Below are 24,335 nucleotides of genomic sequence, written 5' to 3' on the forward strand. Positions count from 1 at the left end.
AGAATTGGTTAAATTTTTGTGATTTCGTTTTTGTAGTAGGACAAGAAAATATCTAGTACAGAAATTAAATCCACATATGATAGTGTCCAAAACTCAGTAGGCTTTATGTCCTTATTCTCAGGAAAAACTCATATTAATAGACCCAAATATATTTAAAAGTTTTCTTAGCAAGCATATCCACTAAGTTGGGTTTTGTTTTTTTTCCTCTGACCAAAACAACTATGCTGAAAATTATTTTTAAATTTGGAAAAAAAAATTGGGGGTATTTTTTTTAGGATAGGAAGGAAAGAAAGTAAAATCATATACAAATAAAATTAGCCCTTTTTAAAAACAGGAATATATAAACAGGTAAATATTGAGTGAATCCACTGTCAAAGAATTCTGGTAGGTGCTACCAGGAATACAAAGTTATATAAGACATAATATGTTAAGTGCAGCAGAGAATAAACAGAAGTACAAAAAGTTCATATGAAGATTCAAAGAGAAGCTCTGATGATATGCAAAAATCTGGTGGTTACTATAGAACTCAGTAGAAGGCACCTAATAAAGACAGAGATTTGGGGATATAAAGGATCTCTGAAGCCACAGAGGTAAAAGAAACTGCAGGACGGATCTGAAATGAAAAGAAGAGGGGGGGTGAGGCAGAGGGCAGCCACAATAATAAAGGGATGAGCGCAGGAGGAAGATCCACTGAGGCAGACCTGGAGGCCAGAAGAAAGGTCAGGAGAGAGGAACATCACTGAGATTAAGTCCAGAGATAGCATCTCTGGATATGATAATTGAGCCACAGTATCTAATACATTTTTAAGTGCCAGACTTGCAGTAAAAGTGGTTTTAATAAGAAGAAAGGATAGAAGCCATACCATGGAGATTTTAGTAAGGAATGATAAAAAAGTAATTTTTTTTTAAAAAAGCCGGAATCTACCACAAATGCACACTATTCTTTTGAGAGTGTGAGTGAAGAAAAGTAATTTTATCACAGAAGGTCTTAGAAATATTTTAAATTAATAATATTTGCGATATAGGTCCATGAGATCTATTTTTTCAATGTCACTGTTCAACACCATTTCATTTCAGGTTTTTTTTTTTTTAAAGATTTTATTCGGGGCGCCTGAGTGGCTCAGTGGGTTAAGCCGCTGCCTTCGGCTCAGGTCATGAGCCCAGGTCCTGGGATGGGGCCACATCAGGCCTCCCTTTTTCTTTAAAAAAAAAAAAAAAAAAAGATTTTATTTATTTATTTGACAGAGAGAGATCACAAGTAGGCAGAGAGGCAGGCAGAGAGAGAGAGAGGAGGAAGCAGGCTCCCTGCTGAGCAGAGAGCCCGATGCGGGACTCGATCCCAGGACCCTGAGATCATGACCTGAGCCGAAGGCTGCGGCTTAACCCACTGAGCCACCCAGGCGCCCCATCATTTCAGGTTTATACTAAACCTGAATGTAGACCCCAAAAAGGGGACGGAGAAGATCAAATCACCAGCTGTTCACTGACCCACTTCAGGCTCAAAAAGATGACCTTGCCCAGAATCCTGCTCTAGAAATTTTGGAAATGGAACAAAGACTGACTCAGAGCTGGCAAGTAGCACTGAACCATGTGCAAGAAAGAATGGCTGAAGAAGAGGCTGAGGACAAAGCAGGCCTGCAAAGAAAACAGAAAGAAGTGAGTAGCCTGGCCTCTGAGAGTGAGAAATGGGGAAAAGCGGCTTTGGCTCCTATTGCCAAAGGGCCTCACTGATCTTGCTATTTTGGAGCTGTTAAGAGTGCCCGCATCCTGTTCACAAAACCCAGCCTTACTTCAGCTAGTTAAAAAAGGATTTCTGCCCCTTGCAACCAACAGAGCCATAACTGAAACAATTCTAAAAACTCTTCCTACTGGGCACCTGGGTGGCTCAGGGAGTTAAGCCTCTGCCTTCAGTCTAGGTCCTGATCTCAGGGTCCTGGGATTGAGCCCCGCATCAGGCTCTCTACTCGGCGGGGAGCCTGCTTCTCTCTCTCTGCCTGCTTCTCTGCCTACTTGTGATCTCACTCTCTGTGTCAATTAAATAAATAAAATCTTTAAAAAAACAAAACAAAAAAATAACTCCTCCTACTGTGAAAAGCATGTAGATTACTAGTTTTTGATTAGCCTATGTAATGCTAGTATGAACATTTCCAAATACTAATCCTTATTTTCATTTCTAATTATTTCCTGAGAATATACTTTTTATGTAGAATTATAGGCCAAAGGATACAAATGTTAAGGTCTTTGACAAACTGCTCCAAAAAGGTTATTTTATATAATCACAATTTACTCTATCAGCCACAGGGTATAAAAATATGGAGAAATCCAAAAATTTAAGTAAAAACATCTGATGCTATTGTTAACTACAGATTTCAAGGCAAAAGAGAAGGGTTCCATTTACTCTTTTATCAATGTATAACGAACACCCTTTTCCTTTTACCTGAAAGATTACACCTCCAAGACAACTCCTTTTCCTCATTACTCAAATGACTACATTTGTCAAACTATGTTTTTCTTCATATTTCAGTTTATGAAATTCATTTTTATTCCCTTTTTGAAAAAAAAATTTACTGAGGTATAGTACACAAACCATAAAATTCATCAACTCAAAGTATACAATTCAGTGATTTGGGTAAATTTATAGAGTTGTACAGCCATCACCATAATCCAGTTTTAGAACTTTTTCATTACCCCCCAAATTCATTCACACAAGCCCATCTGCATTCAGTCCTTGCTCCCACTACCAACCCAGGCAACCACTCATCTGTTTTCTGTTTCTACACAGATTCGCCTTTTCTGAGCATTTCAGTTGAATGCAATCATTCAATATGTGGTATAACTTAAGTCCTTATATCACTTAGCATATTTTTGAGGTCCATCCGCCTTGTAGCATGCATTTTTTTCCTTTCTTATTGCTAAATAGTATCCTACTGCTTGGATAAACCAAATCTGGTTTACCCATTCACCAGTTAATGGATATTTGGATTGTTTCTGTTTTTGTCTAGTAGGAGTAATACCACTATAAACATTCACGGACATGTTTTTGTGTGGACATGTATTTCCCTTTCTAATGAGTAGACACCGCAGAGTAGAATGGCCAAATCATATGTATATGTGTATGTGATAAGTTTACATTAAACTTAAGAAATTGCCAACCTGTTTTCCAAAGTAGCTGTACCACTTTACACTCCCACATTCTGCTTTTTAATATGCCCACATAGCTAGTCACATTCACACATTTAAGAATCAGATTTTCTGCATGGTAAACTCCTACTTACTCACAAATAAATACAGCCTTCTACTTTCTACTAGTGAATATTTATCATGGTTCAAAAGAGAATGTATGAGACAGTAACTCACCACTTCACCAACTAAATACCACCAAAGCGCTTCTCCATCCTTTACCAGAGATAGGAAAACATGGTCAGATGCCTGGGTGGCTCAGTTGGTTAGGCCTCTAACTCTTGATTTCAGCTTGGGTCGTGGTCTAGGGGTTGTGAGATCAAACCCTATGTCAGGCTCCATGCTTAAGGGGGAGTCCGCTTGGGATTCTCTCTTCCCCACTTTCTAGTAATCTCTCACCCACACAGGTGAGTGCTCTCTATAAAATAAATAAAATAAATAAATAAAATAAACAAAACTAGTCACACAACATCTTTAACTTCCTCTGCACAAATACTCAGCATCTTAAAACCATGATGTAAACAAAGGTGTTAGTTGGAAAGACTGGCGGTGGGGTGTCCAGCAGAACTAAGAAACTGTGGTTAAGAACTTTTTTACATGTGAAGAGAACTCTCCTAATAGTGAAAACTACATGAACACCTCCATAAAATAGTGTTTTAAGATTCATCAGTGGTGTAGCATAGATGGATATCTTGTTCCTTTTTACTGCAAAATGGTATTCCATTACGGAGTTATAAAACTATCCCGTGTTCAGGGAAGAGTGGCATGAGACTCCTGAGTTCACAGCAGCAAAGTATTAAGGGACACAATTCCCCAGGGCTAAGAGCAACAGCCACCAGCCTGAGAAATCCTGACACAAAACTGTGATGCACCCTGAGGTGAGGCACACTTTAGTAGCCTCAAAGAGGAACAGACCCCAGTGGCAAATAAAAGATAACACCAAACAGAGAGGACCATGTGCATTTGTGAAAGACCTCAGGGATCATATTCTTCTTTTAATGCCTGAACAAGAAGGAAGGATGTAGATATGGAGACTAGAACTATAAAGAATATAAAGGTATAGATTGAACTATAGAATAAATGGATCTATTACTTTTGATACTTCACTTTGGCTAAACAGATAGGAGAGGTGTTAATTATTATTATTACTGTTATTATTATTAGGCCATTTGAAAACCTACCTTAGTTTGCTCACCAATGGGGAAATTCCAAGTAGGAAAGAGTCAGTTTTGAAAATACAAGTTGACAAAGATGCTAGTGAGGACCTGAGATATAATCATACTTTAAAAATAGTAAAAAGAATATGTCAATGCTTTATTTCTTTTCCTTCTGCTTATATTTAAAGAGCACAAAACTGTGGTGACTACTTAAGAAAACCTGTGAAGTTACTCTGCCCCATTTATGCATAAAATATAGTACACTTGGGTACATGGGAGTACATGATAAAATAAAGTTCAGGAAACAGAGGGAGTGAACCAGAAACAAAAATAATTACTAAACTACACCAAAAAATAAGAGTAAAGAAGAAGGAACTAAGATCAGTTTTACTGCTTAAAGCACCGAATGTATTTCTTTTGCTATAAACAATTCAGAGCAGTCGCCTTACATACAACACACTCTCATGTTATACAGAGTGCTGATATGAGTATATTTCATTAATATTAATCTTTACTAGAGGCACAGTTTTTTTCATGAAAAATAACTTTTTCAACCAGCGTATGAAATTATAACTAAAATTAACTAAAACTAGAACATTCTCCTATTGGAAAATTCTATCACTAAATCTTATGAAAGAACTCTGAAAAGTTTAATATTAACTGTATTAGAACACAATTCAGTACACTGAACAAAATCTTATGGAACTCCATCTGTAACAAGTCTGATGAATTCAGGAAGCTTAAGGAAGATATAAAAATAACTTATGTTTGTCAACATTAAAAGATAATATAATTCAACTAGAAAAGGTAAAATCTCAAAGTCTTGCATACCATCCCTTTAAGAAAGAAGCAATCATTCAATTCAACCATTAAGTGGGGTCATACTACTCTGTACCAGGCACTAGGCTGAGGGGAGACTAACTGCAAATACAACATGGATCTTATAGTAGTCAAGTTGTGGATTCACTTTCAAAGTAAGAGTCAACAGCATTTGTTGATGGATGGATTTGACAGGAGTGTAGGGAAAGAGAAGTGAAGGACGACCCTAAGGTTTTTCCATTTGAGAGACTAGAAAAGGGGTTGGAGTTGGGGGGAGGTGACTGGCTGGCTCAGTCAGTAGAGGATCCAACTCATAATCTAAGGTTTGGTTGTGAGTTTCAGCCCCATGTTAGGCATGGGTCCTACTTAAAAAAAGAAAATAAAAATTTTCAAAATAAAATAAAGTTAAATTAACTGAGACAGGGAAGATTGGAGACTGAGTATCAGAGCAGGCAAAGGATAGATTTAAGAGTTCATACTTTGATGCATCATGTCTGATGTACCCCTCAGTAGAGATATCAAGTAGGGAGTTGTACATAGAGCCCACTGGGGGAGAGGTCCAAGCTAAAGATGTACATTTGGCACAGAGTGGGTATCAAAGTTATGAAACTGGATGAGATCACCAAGAAATGAGTATGGATACAAAACTTAACACAAAATGGATTACAGAGATAGAACAATACAGAAAACTATAAAACCTTAAAAGAAAACAATTTTAGGGGCACCTGGGTGGCTCAGTCATTAAGTACCTGTCTTTGGCTAGGGTCATGATCCCAGGTCCTGGGATGGAGCCCCACATCAGGCTTCCTGGGAAGCCTGCTTTTCCCTCTCCCACTCCCCTTGCTTGTGTTCTCTCTTCATGGTTTCTCTGTCAAGTAAATAAATAAAATCTTTAAAAAAAAAAAAAAAACAGTTTTAGAAGTTTTTGTAATAAGGTTAAGTGAAGAATTCTTGGACACAACACCAAAAACACAGTCTATAAAAGAAAAAATACCAGGACACCTGGGTGGCTCACACAATTAAGCACCTGACTCTTAATGTCGACTCAGGTCATGATCTCAGGGTCATGGGATTGAGTCCTGCATCAGGCTCCCCACTCAGTAGGGAGTCTGCTTCTCTCCTTCTCCCTCTGCCTCTCCCCCTGTTCATTCTCTCTCTCTCTCTCTCAAATAAATCATCTTTAAAAAAAAAGAAAAGAAAAAATATCAACTTGATTCTTCAAAAGTAATTTTTTCTCTCAAAAGACATTTAACAGAATGAAAAAAGATACAGGGAAGACAATACTTGTAAATCAGACATTCAACAAAAGACTTTATGTATTCAGAATAAATTAAGATCTCTCTAAACTCCATGGAAAAAAATTAATATAAATAAAGTGAAATCTCACCAGAAAATAAGCAAAAGCTTGAACATATACTCAACCAAAGAGTGTACATGGTTATGCGGCAACCACATGAAAAGGTGTTCACCATCAATAGCCATTAAAGAAAAGCAAATTAAAGCCCTAAGGACAAATCACTGCATACCTATTAGAATAGCTAAAGTAAAAATACATTATTGGTGCTGGTGAAGATGTACAAGTGGACCTCTCAGCCATTTCTGGTAAGAATGAAAAATGGTATAGCCACTCTAGAAACAGGTTAGCAATTTCTTAGAAATTTAGATATACATATACCAAAAGACAGCAATTCTACTACTGGGTAATCTACCCTAGAAAAATGAAAATTATGTTCACCCATACAAGTACAGCCAAACTTTTTGTTGTTTTTTTTTTTACAAAGACACAAAAGCAATCCAATGGAGAAGGAAGAATCTTTTTTCAGCAAAAGATGTTGAGACAATTAGTCATCCAATCACAAATAACAAAAAAAAAAAAAAAAAAAAAAAATGAACCTCACAGAGTTTTTGTTGTAATAGTCAAAAACTGGAAATAATCAAGATGTCCCTAAGACATCAGAAATTCAATTTCAAATATATACTATATGAATCCATATATATAACAAATGACAGAATTATAGTGAAGAACAGATTATTGGTTGTCAAGTGTTATGGACTGGGGAAGGGTGTGACTAGAAAGAGACAATGTGAGGGAGTTTCTCTGGGGTGATCAAGAGTTCTGAACAGTTACACAAACCTCTACGTGTGGTAAATTTCACACACACACACACACACACACACACACACACACACCCCACAGTAAAAACTGGTGAAATCTGAAAAAGGTCTGTATTTCCATTAGTACTGAGACTTTTACCCTGGTTATGTAAAATGTTATCACTGGAGGAAGCTGGGTGAAGGGAACAGGGAACTTTCTGAACTACTTTTGCAACTTGTAGGAGAGTCTAAAATTATTTCAAAATAAAACATTTTTTTCACTGTTTTCTGAATGCTGCTGATAGATCAAGTAAGATGAGGATCACCAGATTTAACAACTTAGAAACTGCTGGTGACTGAGAGGAAACTGTTTACATGAACATGATGGTTAGAAAGCAGAATGCTTAAAGCACAGACTCTGGTGGGGTTTAAGTTATTAGAAATGGCATCAAGTAGGATATGATCATGGAAGTTTAATAGCTGAGACAGACAATGAAATGGATCTCTGAAGTTGAAAAGTTAAGGGAAATGAGAATTTCTTACTAAATCTGGGGAGGGGAGGATCAGCTTATTTTTGAAAGATTCCCAAGGAGGCTACTGACCTATATTCAAGTACAGTAAACCATGAGATATTCCTCTAGAGTTACTCTAAGGTCTACAGAAAAGCTTATGAAAATCCTAAATGAGTAGTAAAATTGGACAATGAGAGAAGATTAGGAGGAAAAAATACATGCAAAGTATTTTGCTTCCACTTAAAAGGTGAGTAACTGGCAGTATCTTTCCCCAAAATACAACCCAAAGTAGTTTGCTACACTGGGAGCAATATCGGGGAACTCTATTCTTAAGAAAAAGGACAGACTTTGATTGGTGTATTATTTGCATCACTGAAACTGTCCTCTTCTCATGGCTTTCTAATTAACGGAAGAGCATCCTTTTTCAGTTAGATAAATACATATGAACAGATTAAGTGACTTGTACAAAGTCACACTGAATTTCAGGGATAGAGCAAAAAAACAGATTCAAATTCAAATTTTCACTCTTAAGGAGTTTAGATCAGGGTTCAGAAATTGCTCCGGTAGATAAAGTCAACCTAGACAGACAAGCTCCACCTTAACCTTTACTGGCTGCTATCACACTAATCCCAAACTTCCTGCCACTATTCCCTAATCTAATCTTCACCACCTTAACTCACAGGAAACTTTCAAATGACAAAAGAAAACCAAAACAGAAGAATCCACAGGACTTACCCACTTCCATCAAAACAGATCTACTTCACACTGAAGTATTCACAATGAAGTATTGTCAAAAAGAATGTGAACAACAGAGTAAGTTAGACTTGAGGTTAAAATCCCAACCATGCTTTTTGGTAGCTATAAAGGAAAAATACCTATTAGCCTCAGAGAGCTGCAAGGGGGAGATGAAGAATCTCTAACTTAGTACACAGGAATACACAGGAAACACTCATGTGATAGAACACAGCCTTCCACTTACCATATATGAAAAAGTTCTAAACCAAACAAAAAGCACCCACATTAAAATAATTACAAAGAGAATAAGCAAAACTCCATAATCCACAAAATGGGTGCCTTTCTGGTTACTCTTCTCATCTCCTTAACCAATGATTTTCTTATTGGGACACACGAAATAGAATTACTCTCCACCCTGGAAACAGGTAATGCACAGATAAAATTAAACAAGGGTATACTCTCCACCCCCAAGTTACAGAGAAATTAATTTGGAAAAAAAACTTATTTTTTTCTCTCAAATTTTGACAGCTCCAAAAAGAATGCTTTTAAGTATATTAGAAGATTAATACTCAAGTATAAGAATGTATCTGATTGAACACACATACATATTTAACTGAACACATGACTGGTACACTGTGCTTCACAACTCCCATGCATTGTGTTGAAATCACTAGACCATTCATTCCACTTTTACTGCCCTGCCAGTGACCTCTGCTTATAATCCCCCCAGACACAACGACATCACAAATTGGATCTCCACCCCCCTCCACCATCTAAACCAAGACAGCCAAGCCAAGAACAGCTGTTGGAAAGTCATTTGATTAAAAAGATTACTCCCTACTGCTACCCACTCTGGTGAGCAGCAACTGGGACATGCCTTCTGAAAGGTGGTTGTTCTGATACCATGCTCTAAACTGGTGTTGACTGTTCACAGCCCCAAAACAGAGGTAAAAACACAGAAAGTTTTCTTCCTGCAAGTAATACAGAACTGGGGGACCTGGGTGGCAAACACTCAGTTAAGTGTTTGCCCTCAGCTCAGATCATGATCCTGGGGGATGGAGCTCCTATTTGGGTTCCCTGCTCAGCAGGGAGCCTGCTTCTCCCTCTCCCTCTGCTCTTCCCCCACTCATGTTCCCTCTTTCTCTAATAAATAACCCTTTAAAAAAAAAAAGTAATACAGAATTCCATTTCTTGTCATGTTAAAAACACAGGGTCATGATAAAGCAGTAAACAGTCACTTTTAAGACCCTATCTCAATTCTCACCCCAAATATAAAAAGCTTAAATATAATTGATAAGGGGAGGCTCCTGCGTGGCTCAGTCAGTTGAGTCTCTGCCCTCAGCTCCAGTTATGAACCTGAAACCTTGGAATCGGAGCCCCACATTGGACTCCCTGCTCAGGAGGGAGTCTGCTTCTGCCTCTCCCTCTGTTCCTTCCCTACTCATGCTCTCGCTCTCTGTCTCTTGCTCATTCCTCTCTCTCTCTCTCTCAAATAAATAAATAAACAAAATCTTTAAAAATTGACAAAAATGGTGGAGAATTTTTTTTAATTCTTAAAGAAGGAGCCCACAGGAATGTGCTACAATAGAATATTAAGTGTTCTTCCAAAAAACCAGATACACGACATAAGCTATTTATGGCTCCAGGGAAACACCAAATGTTTCATGAGTGACTTCTTTACAGACACTATTTTTGCTCACACTTCACAATTACTGAATAAGGTAGTATTCAAAATCCCTGTGCTGCATTGGACATGTTTATTTTTTATGGCTTACATCACCAATCCTGCCCTCCAATCACAAATGAGTTAGTTTCACATAAGCAGTTTTAAACTTACACTTTTAAACATAGGTCCTGTTTCTCAACAGAAACTAAATTTAGGATTTTTAAATATTTGTTTAAAGTAACCATATAACATGGCCAAGGAATTAAATAGTTTTAAATGAGCTTTCTTTAAAAGGCCCACAATCCCTTATTCTAAGATTCAAGACCCTCAAAATCCCAACCAGAACTTATGTAATGGCAAAACTTAACCTGAACAAATGAAGAAATGACCCTAGTCTTTATTTACCTCACTTACTTGTACTAGTCATATTTTACTACATAGATCTTCATGTCTTTGATTATGGTCGACTCCACCAAGAATATTACATAAGGTATACAAATCATATAACCTTTCAAAAATTCAAAAAGTTTTGGCTCCAAGAGTTTTGGATAATGGACTGTGAGACTGTACTTAGATAAAATCTTTACTGTTAAAAAAAATGTTTCTAAATTCAACATACTATTCTTCAGGAAACCAAAAAACGTTAAATCCATTTAAGTTTTATTGCATAATAAAGCCTGCAACAGTAATGGGCCCCCTCACATAAAATGTACAAACATATCTTAATTATCAGATAATAAGTGCCATGAGATTTCAGTTGTTTTTTCCTTTTAAAGACTAAAAACTTGCACTGAATTTTAAGTACTATTATGTTTTCCAAACTTAAGTCTCCACTAGATTGTTTTAAGTTTTACTCTATTTATTAGATTGTCAACAAATTTTGCACTTTCCTTTGATAAAACCAATAATCTGAAGTCAAAATATCATGAGTTAACATAAATAAGATGAAGCACAGCCCTGAACTTTCATTTTCTTACTATATAATTCTATTCCTAGCAATGAATGTATGTTCATTAACTATAAGGATAATCATTTGTAGTAATCATTACTAATTTTAGCCAAAAAATACTGACATATCACTAAACTTGTTAAGTTTTTGTATTTTTAAAATTAGTATACTTTATCTTTTAAAGCAGTTTTAGATTTTAAAAAAAATTAGCAGAAATATTTATTCCCTCTCTATAAGCACAACTGTTAATTTCCCCCATTATCAATGTTTTTCTGTTAGAACTGAAGAATCAATACTGATAACACTATTAACTAAACTCCATAGCTCACATTAGGGTTATTCTTTGTTGTACATTCTATGTGTTTTGGCAAATACATAATGACATACATCCACCACTAAAACATCATATAGAATAGCTTCACTGCCCTAAATATCTTCTGTACTCCAACTCCCCATCACTCCCTTGTCATCCCTGAACACCTGGCAACCACTGACCCATCATTTTATTGTCTCCAAAGTTTTGCCTTTTCCATAATGTCATATAGTTGGGAGTCATATGCTATACAGCCTTTTCAGAATCACTTCCTTTATTTCACATACACATTTAAGGCTCTATTTTTTATGACTGGACAGCTCATTTCTTTTAGCACTGTATAATATTCCATCATACAGACATACCACAATTTATTCATTTACCTTCTGAAGGAAATCTCAGTGGTTTCCAAATTTTGGCAATCAGGAATAAAGCTGCTGCTACAAACATGGTGTGCTGGGTTTGTGTGGACCTAAGTTTTGAATTCATTTGGGTAAATATTTAGGAGCACAATTGTTAGATCATATGATAAGATTAGGTTTAGTTTTCTAAAAAACTGCCAAACCATCTTACAGAGTGACTGTACCATTTTACAATGCCACCAGCAATGAATGAGAACTACTGTTGCTCCACAGCCTCACCAGCAGTTGTCAGTGTTTTGAATTCTAACCATTCTAATAGATGTGTAGTGGTATCTCATTATTATTTTAATTTACAATTCCCTAATGAAGATATTTGGCCATCCTATGATATGTTTATTCGCCATCTGTGTAATTACTTTGGTGAGGTGACTATCTGTTCAGATCCTTTTGCTACTTTTTGATTGGGTAGTTCATTCTCTTATTATTGAGTTTTAAGAGTTCTTTGTATATTTCAGATACAGTGCTTTATCAGATATGTGTTTTATAATTATTTTCCCTCAGTCCGTGGCTATACACAGAGCAGAACTTTTTAATTTTAATGAAGCCCAACTTATCAATTATTTATTTCAAGAATCATGCTTTTGGTGTCATTATCTAAAAACTCATGCCAAACCCAAGGTGAAAATTTATTTTTAATTACAAAAAAGCTTTCAAAGAAACCAGGTTTCAACCAATATTTGTTTTATAAACTTGGTTCATCCAATTTCTTAAAACCTAAAAAAGTAAAAAAGTAAAAAAGTAAAGCAAATAACATCCCAACCTACAGTTTTCAAAATAATACTTATGAAAGAGAAAAATAAAATGAAATGTTAACACAAATGCCTACACTTTTTTTTTTTTTTTTATTAAAGTAAACTCCATGCCACAAATGGGGCTCAAACTCACAACCTGAAGATCAAGAGTCACATGTTCCACCAACTGGGCTATCCAGGTGTCCAGCTTGGCCATTTTGCCAACTCAGGGTTTACCAAATTCAATTATGTCACTAATGCTTGAAAAACTGGGAGTGAGGAGGTGAGGGGAAGAGGAAATTTAACTCTGAAAGCGAGTCTATTTCTTTTCTTTTCTTTTCTTTTTTTAGGATTTTAAGTAATCTCTACACCCAGTGTGGGGCTCAGACTCAAAAGCCCCAGAATAAGACTCACACACTATACCAACTGACCCAGCCAGTCTCCCCTGAAAGCAAGTTTAGATGGTAAGAAGACTTAAGCAAAACAAACATTTTAATTTCAATTGTCTTATCACATATAATTCGCTGATGAAGCTTATTTGGTAGAAAGAGATTTTAAGACTTCTCAGAAAACCAGAATTTTCCTTTAAAAATAATGTTCCACCCACTAGAGCGTATCATGCTTAGTGAAATAAGTCAAGCAGAGAAAGACAACTATCATATGATCTCCCTGATATGAGGAAGTGGTGATGCAACATGGGGGCTTAAGTGGGTAGGAGAAGAATCAATGAAACAAGATGGGATTGGGAGGGAGACAAACCATAAGTGACTCTTAATCTCACAAAACAAACTGAGGGTTGCTGGGGGGAGGGGGGTCGGGAGAAGGGGGGTGGGGTGATGGACATTGGGGAGGGTATGTGCTTTGGTGAGTGCTGTGAAGTGTGTAAACCTGGTGATTCACAGACCTGTACCCCTGGGGATAAAAATATATGTTTATAAAAAATAAAAAATTAAAATAATAATAATAATAATAATAATGTTCCACCCATTCAAATCCTACAAAAAATCTGTCAAGAAATATGCAGTAGAAAAGTTTAAAGATAATGTCTACTAGTTTAGTAGAATTGTGCTCAGCATGTGAAGCAAAAGTTTTTCACCCCTTAAACTTATTAGGAAAGGCATTCCATAACAACCCTGAAACTATTTTTTTTTTTTAAGATTTATTTATTTTAGAGAAAGAGCACATGCATCAACAGCGGGGAGGAGGGGAAAGAGACCAAGAGAATTTCAAGCAGACTCTCCGCCCAGCACGGAACCCCATAAGGGGCTTGATCCCAGGACCCTGAGATCATAACCCTAGCCAAAACCAAGAGTCAGTCCCATAAATGACTGAGCCACCCAGATGCCCCACCCCAGAAACTATTTTTAAGATTTTAAGAGAAAATATTTTTCCCAGTGAATCCCTTAAAAATTCAGAGCATTTAGGAAAACAACAATGAAATTGAGTAAGCTTGGCTATTGTGACATGAAGAGAGCTTCAGTTTCCATTATCGGCAGTATATACTCATTATTTATATAACTTTTCTCTTCTCTAAGTACATCCAGTATAAGTTAAAATTTATCAAAATATTTTCAAGGGTTCCAGAAAATGAATATATAATTATTAATATACTGAATCTACACACTATGTCTTCCAAATAGCATGAAAAGCAATCTTAAAGAAAACATCCATGATTATGGCAAATTGCTTAGAGATGCATCTGTTATTACTTTATTTTGTGACAATTATATACAGAAAGAGTGCCAGAAAAATTGCTTAGAGCAACTGATTGAATCAGTACTTTCCATAACAATGTTGACAGGAAACAAAGCTCATATGGGAATAAGTAAACAATAAAACTGTTTTCCAACAGAAGAAACCCACCTCCATACTACTACTTATCTTTAATTCAAATGACTATTTCCCGCATATTTTAAGATATTTATAATTAGGATATATATTCAATATAATAGTATCCCATTTTTCTCCTGAGAAGCTGTTTTAATGAGGTACCTCAGATTAAAGATGACCTGGAAATACAGTATATTCCAAAAAGTTATGGTTTATTTTCATGGTGATGATTATTATTAAACATAAGCAACAATCTTTCCCATTTCACATGTAGTCGTTTTTCATTAATTTTTTTCTACCTATATTTTTAAAGATCTATTTATTTATTTTAGAGAAAGAGCATCCAAGTGAGCAGGGGTGAAGGCGTAGGGGAGTGGGGGTAAGGGCACAGAGTAAGGGAGACAAGCAAACCTCCTGCTGAGCGGGGAGCCTGCCACAGGACTCCATCCCAGAACCCTGAGATCACGACCTAAGCTGAAATCAACAGACACTTAACCACTTGAGCCACCATAGGTGTCCTTCTAACTATATTTTTAAACCATTATGACATACCAAGCATGGTGTTTGGTGCTATGAACACAATGGAGCAAAAGAGAGGAGATCATGCCTACCCTAGTAAACCTTGTTGTCTTGCGTCTCTTGGGGTGAATCTGGAAAAAGGAAGCCACAGCACCAATGTTAACATGCAAGTGGAGCAACACACTGTTTTGATACCAGTTTCCTGGACTAGTAGAAGAGAGGTATCAAGAGAGACTTGCCATGCCTTAAAAGCCAACAAACGCCAATGGCTTCCGACAGTGGAGGGCATTTATGGACACTCTGACCATAAACATATTTTACTTATGTATTACCTTACAGCTTATAAAAATATACTAACCCATCCATTCTGTCTTCATGATTAGCAATTTCTTATTATCACCTAAGTAGCTATTCAAAAAAAAAAAAAAAAAAAAAGCCTCATTTGTCTTCTTTAGTTCACCCTAAAGAAACAGGATTTTTCAAACCATGTGCCAAAAATAAAAAACTTCAGAAAATCCATATATAAACAGTAAATGATCTCCCTTATCTTCTCAAACATTATCAAATCCCAAACTTGGCACATGTAGTTTTCTATAACAATTCAACCCAAAAAAGTTATTCCATACTATCTTTTTCCTCAGCCCTTAATAAAGGGAATAAAAGAACTAAAAGAAAAAAAAAATAAAATAGAAAGTAATCACAATAGCAAAAACAGAAAAAAATGTCTTCTAAGTTGTGTTTTATCCCTTAAAATTCTAAATACTATCTACTTAATATAGTCCACTAATAACAGTTGTAGCAAAAATCTTAGGAATAACCATCCTATAAAAATACTTGTGCTGAATGCTATACAAAAGCCAAGCATTTTTTGGTTACATTTAGCCACGCGACCAACGAAAGGATAATCCAAAGTACATTATTTTAAATTGTGGCTTAGGAGGCTATTGACATTTCTGTTTTTTGTAATAATAACCTAGAATGACTTTACTAAAACCCAAAACTGGAATACACCACATCCCAGAGTAAGGGAATTCTAATAGACAAACACTTAAACAAGTGAAACATAACAGGTATTCAAATACCACAATACTAAAATAAACTCAAAGATTTTTTGTATATTAGGATAAGTTTATATAAATGTTCTATCATGAGTTAACAACCTAAAATACAATAGATACTTAGGATGAAGTTTGTCATTAGCAACAGTAGATCGTGACGAAGACTCTCTCCTTAACCAAATTTTAAACCAAATTTTAGTAAGCTTCCTCTAAACTCTGTTCCTTTTTAAAATTTTTTAAAGATTTTATTTATTTATTTGACAGAGATCACAAGTAGGCAGAGAGGCAGGCAGAGAGAGAGGAAGGGAAGCAGGCTCCCCACTGAGCAGAGAGCCAGATGCGGGGCTCGATCCCAGGACCCTGAGATCAGGACCTGAGCTGAAGGCAGAGGCTTTAACCCACTGAGCCACCCAGGTGCCCCTACACTCTATTCTTTTTTTTTTTTTTTAGTTATTTATTTGACAGGCAGAGACCACAATTAGGCAGAGAGGCAGGCAGAGAAAGAGAGGGGTGGAAGCAGGCTCCCCGCTGAGCAGAGAGCCCGACAGGGGGCTCGATCCCAGCACCCCGGGATCACAACCAGAGCTGAAGGCAGAGGCCCCAACCCGCTGAGCCACCCAGGTGCCCTGCTACACTCTGTTCTTAAGAAGGCTTTGACCTTGGCCTTTTGTGTCTTTTCTGTCCTTGCTGGGCCTCCACAGCCCAGCCTTAGCAAGAATCCCCCAATTGTTGGGGCGCCTGGTTGGCTCAGTGGATTAAGCCTCTGCCTTTGGCTCAGGTTATGATCTCAGGGTCCTGGGATCCAGCCCCGCATTGGGCTCTTTGCTCAACAGGAGCCTGCTTACTTTCCCTCTCTCTGCCTGACTTTCTGCCTACTTGTGATCTCTGTCAAATAAGTAAATAAAATCTTAAAAAAAAAAAAAAATCACCCAACTGTTAATATCTGATCACACTTGATACTTGGTCAAGTTCCTTAGTCCCAACTTTTAATGTCTAAGTCCTGGTATACCCTGAAGAAGAATCCTATTAGGTCAGTTTTGCAAGAACCCTGCTACTGTTGATGCCTTCTCTTAGTGATTTTATATCTCCTGACCTCCACACCCTGCTCCTTGGCTATAAATCTCCATTTATCCCTGCTTTATTCAGAGCTGAGTTCCATCTCTTGCTCCTATTGTAATAATCTTGCTTCTTCCTCACCATTTTAACAAGTGTCAGCATCATGTTTTCTTTAATAAAAGAAACCTTATAAGGGATTACTAATTCCTCAGTAAACTTCAGTTGGTAGATTGAAAGAAGGGGAAAAACTAAAACTTTTTCTTAAAATTACTCCTATCAACCAACATCTGAGCACTGAATTGTGTTCAAGGCACCAAGTTTATAGTGTTAAAGATAAAAAGATTTTTATCTTTTTATTTAAAATTTTTTTTAATTTTAAAAATTTTTTAAAGATTTTTAACAAAGAATTTGACTAGCCTTTGTTTTGGCTCCTGTAAGCCAAAGAGACTAAATTCTTAGTATTTCCTGAGTAACAGGAATACCTTTGTTGTTCATGAATCTGTTAAATCACACCTGAGTTTATGCTGACAAGATGACTCAGGATGGGTATGAGTGCTATGAAGATCAGCCATGTGATCAGAGGGATGGGGCTTGGAGCCCCAGGGAGGGAAAGGGGCCTGGAAATTGAGGTTCAATCAGATGGCCAATGGTTCAATCATACTTAGTCAAACATGAAATAATTGAAACCCCAATAAAAACACCTGACACTTGAAGCTTTGTGAATACACCAGAGTTCTGGGATGATGATAAGCCTTGACTCCACTAGGAGAAGGCACATAAGTACATAAGTTCTGCATTCAGGCTCCTCCCAACTTCCACATTTCACTTTAAGTGTATCTTCACTATTGATTTGGATCCTTTATATAAAAAAAAAAAACAAAAACAAACAAACAAACAAACAAAAAAACCTCTAATAGGGGAGCCTGGGTAGCTCAGTCAGTGGAGTGTCTGACTCTTGATCTCAGCTCAGGTCTCAACCTCAGGGTCATGAGTTCAAGCCCACATTGGGCTCCATGCTGAACATAGAGCCTACTTAAAAAAACAAAACCAAAAAAAGAACCAAAACAAAACAAAACAAAAAACCGCTTTAATTGAAAATAATGCACAGGGGAACCTGGGTGGCTCAGTGGGTTAAGCCTCTGCCTTCGGATCTGGTCATGGTCTCAGGGTCCTGGGATCAAGCCCCATCAAGCTCCGCCTCAGACTCTCTGCTCAGTGGGGAGCCTGCTTCCCACCCCCCCCTCTCTCTGCATGCTTGTAATCTCTCTGTCAAATAATAAATAAAATCTTTAAAAAGAAAAAAAAAAGCACTTTCCTGAGTTCTGAGTCATTCTAGTGAATTATTAAACCTGAGAGAGTCATGGGAACCTCCAAATTCATAGTAGGCTTATCAGAAGTACAAGTGGCCTGGGAACCCCCAATCTTATGGCTGCCATCTGAAATGAGGGCAGTCTTGTAGGGGTAGGAGGTCATGGAAATCCCCTGGGTTTGTAGCCAATTGGTCAGAAGTATGGGTGACCCGGGGACCCTCAAACTTACAGCTGACAACGAAAGTGAGGGCAGTCTTTTTGGAAACCATGACCTTAAGCTAATGGTGGAATCTGATGCCAGTTCTGGGTGGTTAGCATCAGAACTAGATTCTAGTATACTGTTACATACAAGACAAAATTTCTCTCTTTGAGGAGACAGATAAAGGATTATCAGCAGGTCCATGTAAGACCAAAGCCAACCCAGCAAGAACAAGAAGTGGAGTTTTTACTTTGATTTATTGTGCATCTTCAAAATATCATTATTTTTATCTTTTCTTTTGGAACTTTCCTGGAGACAAACAAAATTAAACCCACACACAGAACAGTTCAGCTTTTGGAACAACTATATGAAAATGGGTATACAGTTTACACAGTTAAACTTCATGTTTATCAAAATGAAAATGGGGTAATTTCTACTGGGCTTTAAAATTTAAAAATAGCCTTCCTTGTACAAAACAGTATGTGTACACAGGAAGAAATAAAATGGAAATGAAGAAATAAAATGAAGGTAATACCATAGTAGTGATCAGAGAAAACCATTATTTCTCTTTTCCTTCCCCTTCCCACTTAATATATATATATATTTTTTTTTAATTTTTTATTTATTTGACAGGGAGAGAGATGACAAGCAGGCAGAGAGGCAGGCAGAGGGAGAGGAGGAAGCAGGCTCCTTGCTGAGCAGAGAGCCCAATGTGGGGCTCGATCCCAGGACCCTGAGATCATGACCCGAGCCGAAGGCAGCGGCTTAACCCACTGAGCCACCCAGGCGCCCCCCCACTTAATATATTAAAAGAGATCTTACCAGGTCAATAAGTATCAAAAATTTTTAAAAAAATGGATATCTCAATATTTTATCACTGGGGTATGGGACACAAACAGTCCCTAAGCCTGAACTAATTTATTTATTATATAATTATTATAAATTTATTTCTAATTTTCTACTATAAAAAATGATGCTGTAATAAATATTCTAACTAATTTTCTGCATGAAATTGGTACTATTTCCTTAGGTAAACTATTTAAAGTATAATTTCTAGGTCTAATGATACATTCTTCTTAACACACATTTATACTCCTACTAGCTTTGTATATGAATATGCTTGTTTTCTATTTTTTTTAGATTTTTAAATTTTATTTATTTTTGTGAGAGAGAGAGAGAAAGAGAGTGAGGGAGCCTGAGTGGGGGGGGGCAGAGGGAGAAGCAGACTCCCCACCGAGAGGGGAGCCTGATGTGGGACTCCATTCCAAGACATTGTGATCATGACCTGAGCTGCAGGCAAACACATAACTGACTGAGTCACCCAAGTGCCCTACGCTTGTTTTCTATACTTGATAATGTAAGCAGACCTTTTCCCTTTGCCAACATAAGAGGCCAAACCATTTTCTCAGCGTTGCTTTAAAATGAACTTTTTAAGAAACTGACCCTTTTTAAAAATATTTTTTGGCAATTTTTTTCTTCCACAGACAACTTTTTTTTTTTTTTTTGTATTATTCATAGTGACCTAAACTGCATCATGACAAACTACGGATGAGTTTGGAAACATTTGAAAAAGGCTTAAACTGTTCATATTTTATATACATACTCTTAGACGTTAGAGAAAAACAGATGAAGGCTCCAAAGTTAAATGGACAAAGAGCATAAGCAAAAAGTTGTCTGTGTCTCTTTGGTTAGGTTTATTCCTAGGTATCTTATGGTTTTGGATGCAATTGTAAATGGGATTGACTCCTTAATATCTCTTTCTTCTGTCTTGCTCATAATGATCTATAAGACTGTCCAACTAAAGGAAGCAACACCAAAATATGAACTGTCTTCAGGCAGTACAACTACAGGTGATTTCTTTTTCTTTTTTAACAGATTTTCTTAAGTTCAGAAATGTGTATCTTTTATTTTTAAGATTTTATTTATTTTATTTGACAGAGATCACAAGTAGGCAGAGAGGCAGGCAGAGAGTTGGGGGGGGAAGCAGGCTCCCCACTGAGCAGAGAGCCAGATGCAGGGCTCGATCCCAGGACCCTGAGATCATGACCAAAGCTGAAAGCAGAGGCTTAACCCACTGAGCCACCCAGGTGCCCCAAAAATGAGTATCTATTATTTTTATAACTAAACTTTTTTTTTTTTTTTTTTTTAGAAAAAGATGAAATGTACCAAGTCAAATAACTAGAAGTAACTTCCTGATCTTCAAGGAATTGACTCCTCAAAGAGAAGGGTTGGTTTTTAAAAACCTTACCTGGTGATAGCTGCTCAAAATAACGGCTACAAAATAACACCCTGCACTTCATACAAGCAGAGTTACAGTAAGACAGTACAGTCTATTTTCACCTAAGTGTCAGTACTATATGCTTTGCTGTACACTGTTTCATCAGTCTGAAGGCTAAAGCAAAAGTTACCAGTTATGGTAGAATTTACTTTTTAGGGAAAAAGTAATTACCTCCATAAACGAAATCCCAGATTTTTCTCCTTTTTAATGTTATAAAAGTAGTTATGATCAAATTAAAATATGTAGAAAATATATGGAAATGTTATTCTATCTTGATATATCACAAAACCCAGTCCCCTTTACCTTAATATAGTGCTAAACACCATCCAGAAACAAACAAACAAACAAAACAAAACAACCTGCTAGCCAAAAAGAAAAAAAGAACTCAGATATGAAATGGAAAACTAAAGAACTAGTTAGGTTATTATTCTTAGCCATATCAGGGCAAAATAAACAAAGAAAAACCAGCCTGTCCTATTATGGAAATAAGGCTGCGGTGTCTGCTACAACAAAAACTTTTAAGTCAACTATTTAGCAAAACCAACTGCGAAAAGATAACTGGTCAAAGGAGAAATACAGCATCATCACTGGATGCAATCCCAAGACAGTCAAGGAGGTAAATCTTTGCTCCTTCTCTTCTATTTCCAACTCACATAAAGAGAAACAGGATAAAAAAAAAGAGAGAGAGAGAAACAGGATAGCGTAGGATTCAGTAATCACAGGCAAGGATAAAGAAAGTAATCACAAAATCTCAAGGACCAATCTTAAACCTAATTTGTGAAACTTAACCTAGAAGGAAAGTTTCCAGTTATTTAAAAAAATGAAAAAAAATATTATCCTGTAGACAGATGAATTATCTAAAGATCAGCACAACTTAGAAAATAGTAAATTTTGATGTATACTGAGGATTTTATTTTGCATATGTATTTATATTCTTTCTGCTGAGTTGTCTTCTCAATTTTAATGAATAAATCTATCTCCTTTCTTATGGTTTCAATACTCATTTAAATACGATAAAATAAGCATAATCTTAGTTTCCGCTCTGCCATAAAATAGCATGACCAAGTGTCTGGGCCTAACTTTCTTCACTTACATACAGAAAAATATTGGTCCAAATGACTTAAATGAACGCTTCCATTGTAAATTATTCATTCTATAGTTCTTCATGAGGACTTCAAGTTATTTTGGGTAACATTCCCCTTTAACTGAAGTAACACCGTCCCTAGATGAAAACAGTGGGTATATCCCCCAGTCATTCACCACATCAACACTGGTGAAGACAGTACTACAGATTTACTTCCACCCCAAATCCATCACTTCATCCATCCTCCAGCACAATAAACGCATCACTACCTACTTATTTATTTACTTACAGAGGAAATGGGTAAACCAAGCCCCACTACGGAGAGGACAGTGGTTGTGACGGTACTGTCATGGTACGGATACTGGATGCTGTTGTCTTTACAGAAAAAGCCTCTCTGAAATGGACTTATTTGGCCCAAATTTAGAACAGCCATAGGCATGGAAGCTGTTGGGGAAGGGAAAAAAGATACACATGGTTAAATTCAATTCACTTCATTATGAAGTAAACTCTACTGAATGGGATGCAAATTTTAACCATATTTGGTCCTTTCTGAAAAGGATCAATACTCCAAAATACCCAAGAGTAGAGATAAAGGAAACCATGCAGCATTAGCTTGTCCATATCAGCCCCACACTTATCAAGTATAAATTCTCTTGCTTGCGTTGACCTCTGATTTTAAAGACAATCAATAAAAGAAATAACCAGAGAAGGGAGCAAAATTGGCCCATAGAACAATAAAGCTGAAAAAACAGGAGGCTTTCTATTTTACATTTTGTAACTAGTTTATTTTTAATCAAATTGATTGATATCTTTAATATGTTTAAGAAAAAAAGGGAAAACTATAAATATATTTAGTTATCAATAATATCATAACAGCCAAAAATCCTCGGGGTGGGGGGGATAGAAACCTTTGTTTCACATTAAAAAGCAAATTAATAGGGTTAGGAAAAAATAGAAACCATAAGTGTATTTGATAATAAAAACAGAAAGAAACTAGCCTTTTTTCCCCAAAGATATATTTAAAATTATTAGCCCTGCAAGACTTGAAATCACTTGAGCCAATAATACAGGAATAATATCCATTTCAAATTTTTCACCCAAGTAAAGTGAAAGACCAAAGAGAAGTTAAATAACTTAAATGAGAAGCCTTGGAATATGTTGAAATTTACTATGTTTTTATGCTTTGTTTTATACAATTCAAACACTTTCACCTCTACTTGCTGTATGTTCAGCACTAGGTTAGGCCACACAAAGGGAGAAAAACTAGTATAAAACTGACACTAGGTTCAAGAACCTAAACCTTAAGTGTAGAAACAGAATGTATATTGGAGGAAATTGCTTAAAATTTAATACCAAGATAGCTATGGAGGGGGAGGGGTGATGAAATTGTTCTGTATCTCGACTGTGACGGTTACCCATAACTCTAAGCATTTGTCAAAACTCACAGAATGTACATCAAAATAAGTCAATTTTATACTATGTAAATTTATAAAGAAATACCATAAAAAAGACATTAAGTGTGTCTAATTTCTAAAATGATATAAAAGGTCCTATAGGAACTCAGAGGTCAACGTGAACTAGAGTAATTAGAAAAGACTATTTTTAAAAAGGCAACTGAGTTGAACCTGTCATAGCAGGTAAACCACAGGCAATAGGGAGGGGCTCAGGGAGAGCATTTAGTGGTACAAAAAAGCAAGGTCAGCATGAGGTCACACTAACAAGAGCACAGAGGGAATGAACAAGGGGTTTTCAAGGTATGTAACATTTTAGAGCCAACCTGTACTGCATGCTCACACATGCCAGGCACTGGGCTACACAGATTAACTCCATTCTTACTTATAACCCTGCAGGTAATACCACTTCTCCCATTTTTCACATAAGTTATTATGAGGCTTAGACAAATGTGGACCCTTGCTAAAACATAAAGAGTAAAACCAGGATTCCAGTACAGGCTGTTTCTACTGTCATTGTATATGTGGCCTCCCATGGAGGCAAGTGATCTGGATAAATTAAAATATGAGAACTGTGATAAGTTGGGAGGTGGGAGACTAATGATTTGAAAAAGCTTGTTCAATATAAAATACATATTATGTTCATGGGGCGCCTGGGTGGCTCAGTGGGTTAAGCCTCTGCCTTCGGCTCAGGTCATGATCTCAGGGTCCTGGGATCGAGCCCCGCATCGGGCTCTCTGCTCAGCAGTGAGCCTGCTTCCCCTTCTCTCTGCCTGCCTCTCTGCCTGCTTGTGATCTCCCGATCTCTCTCTCTCTAAAAAATAAATAAATAAAATAAAATACATATTATGTTCATAATGAAAACTCAAAGTTAATGGAACAAAATGTTCTTTGCTATGGATAACTCTTAATTCTTCAATTCTGTGGTTTTTGTTTTTTGCTTTTTTTGTTTTAAGATTTTATTTATTTGAC

At 36.7% G+C, this 24,335-nt stretch overlaps 1 protein-coding gene and 1 long non-coding RNA gene across 3 annotated transcripts in view; both read right to left on the reverse strand.

Annotated features, from left to right (window-relative positions):
• PLPP1 (phospholipid phosphatase 1) overlaps positions 1-24,335 on the reverse strand; it is a 94,226-nt gene that overhangs the window by 37,153 nt on the left and 32,738 nt on the right. Inside the window, exon 2 of one of the 2 annotated variants that reach the window (XM_059175000.1) lies at positions 22,202-22,356. The exons of the other annotated variant lie outside the window; for it this stretch is intronic. Within the exon in view, the coding sequence (XP_059030983.1) occupies positions 22,202-22,356 (155 nt within the window). The remainder of the gene's footprint in view (positions 1-22,201; positions 22,357-24,335) is intronic. 2 annotated transcript variants of the gene reach the window in all.
• Positions 3,623-17,154, reverse strand: LOC131832237 (uncharacterized). The gene is made up of 3 exons (XR_009353954.1): positions 15,020-17,154; positions 5,906-6,024; positions 3,623-4,461 (listed from the first exon to the last, which is right to left on the reverse strand). It is a non-coding gene; the product is annotated as an uncharacterized LOC131832237 (long non-coding RNA).

This window comes from Mustela lutreola, chromosome 5 (genome assembly GCF_030435805.1).
Source record: "Mustela lutreola isolate mMusLut2 chromosome 5, mMusLut2.pri, whole genome shotgun sequence".
In the NCBI taxonomy this organism is placed as follows: domain Eukaryota; kingdom Metazoa; phylum Chordata; class Mammalia; order Carnivora; family Mustelidae; genus Mustela; species Mustela lutreola.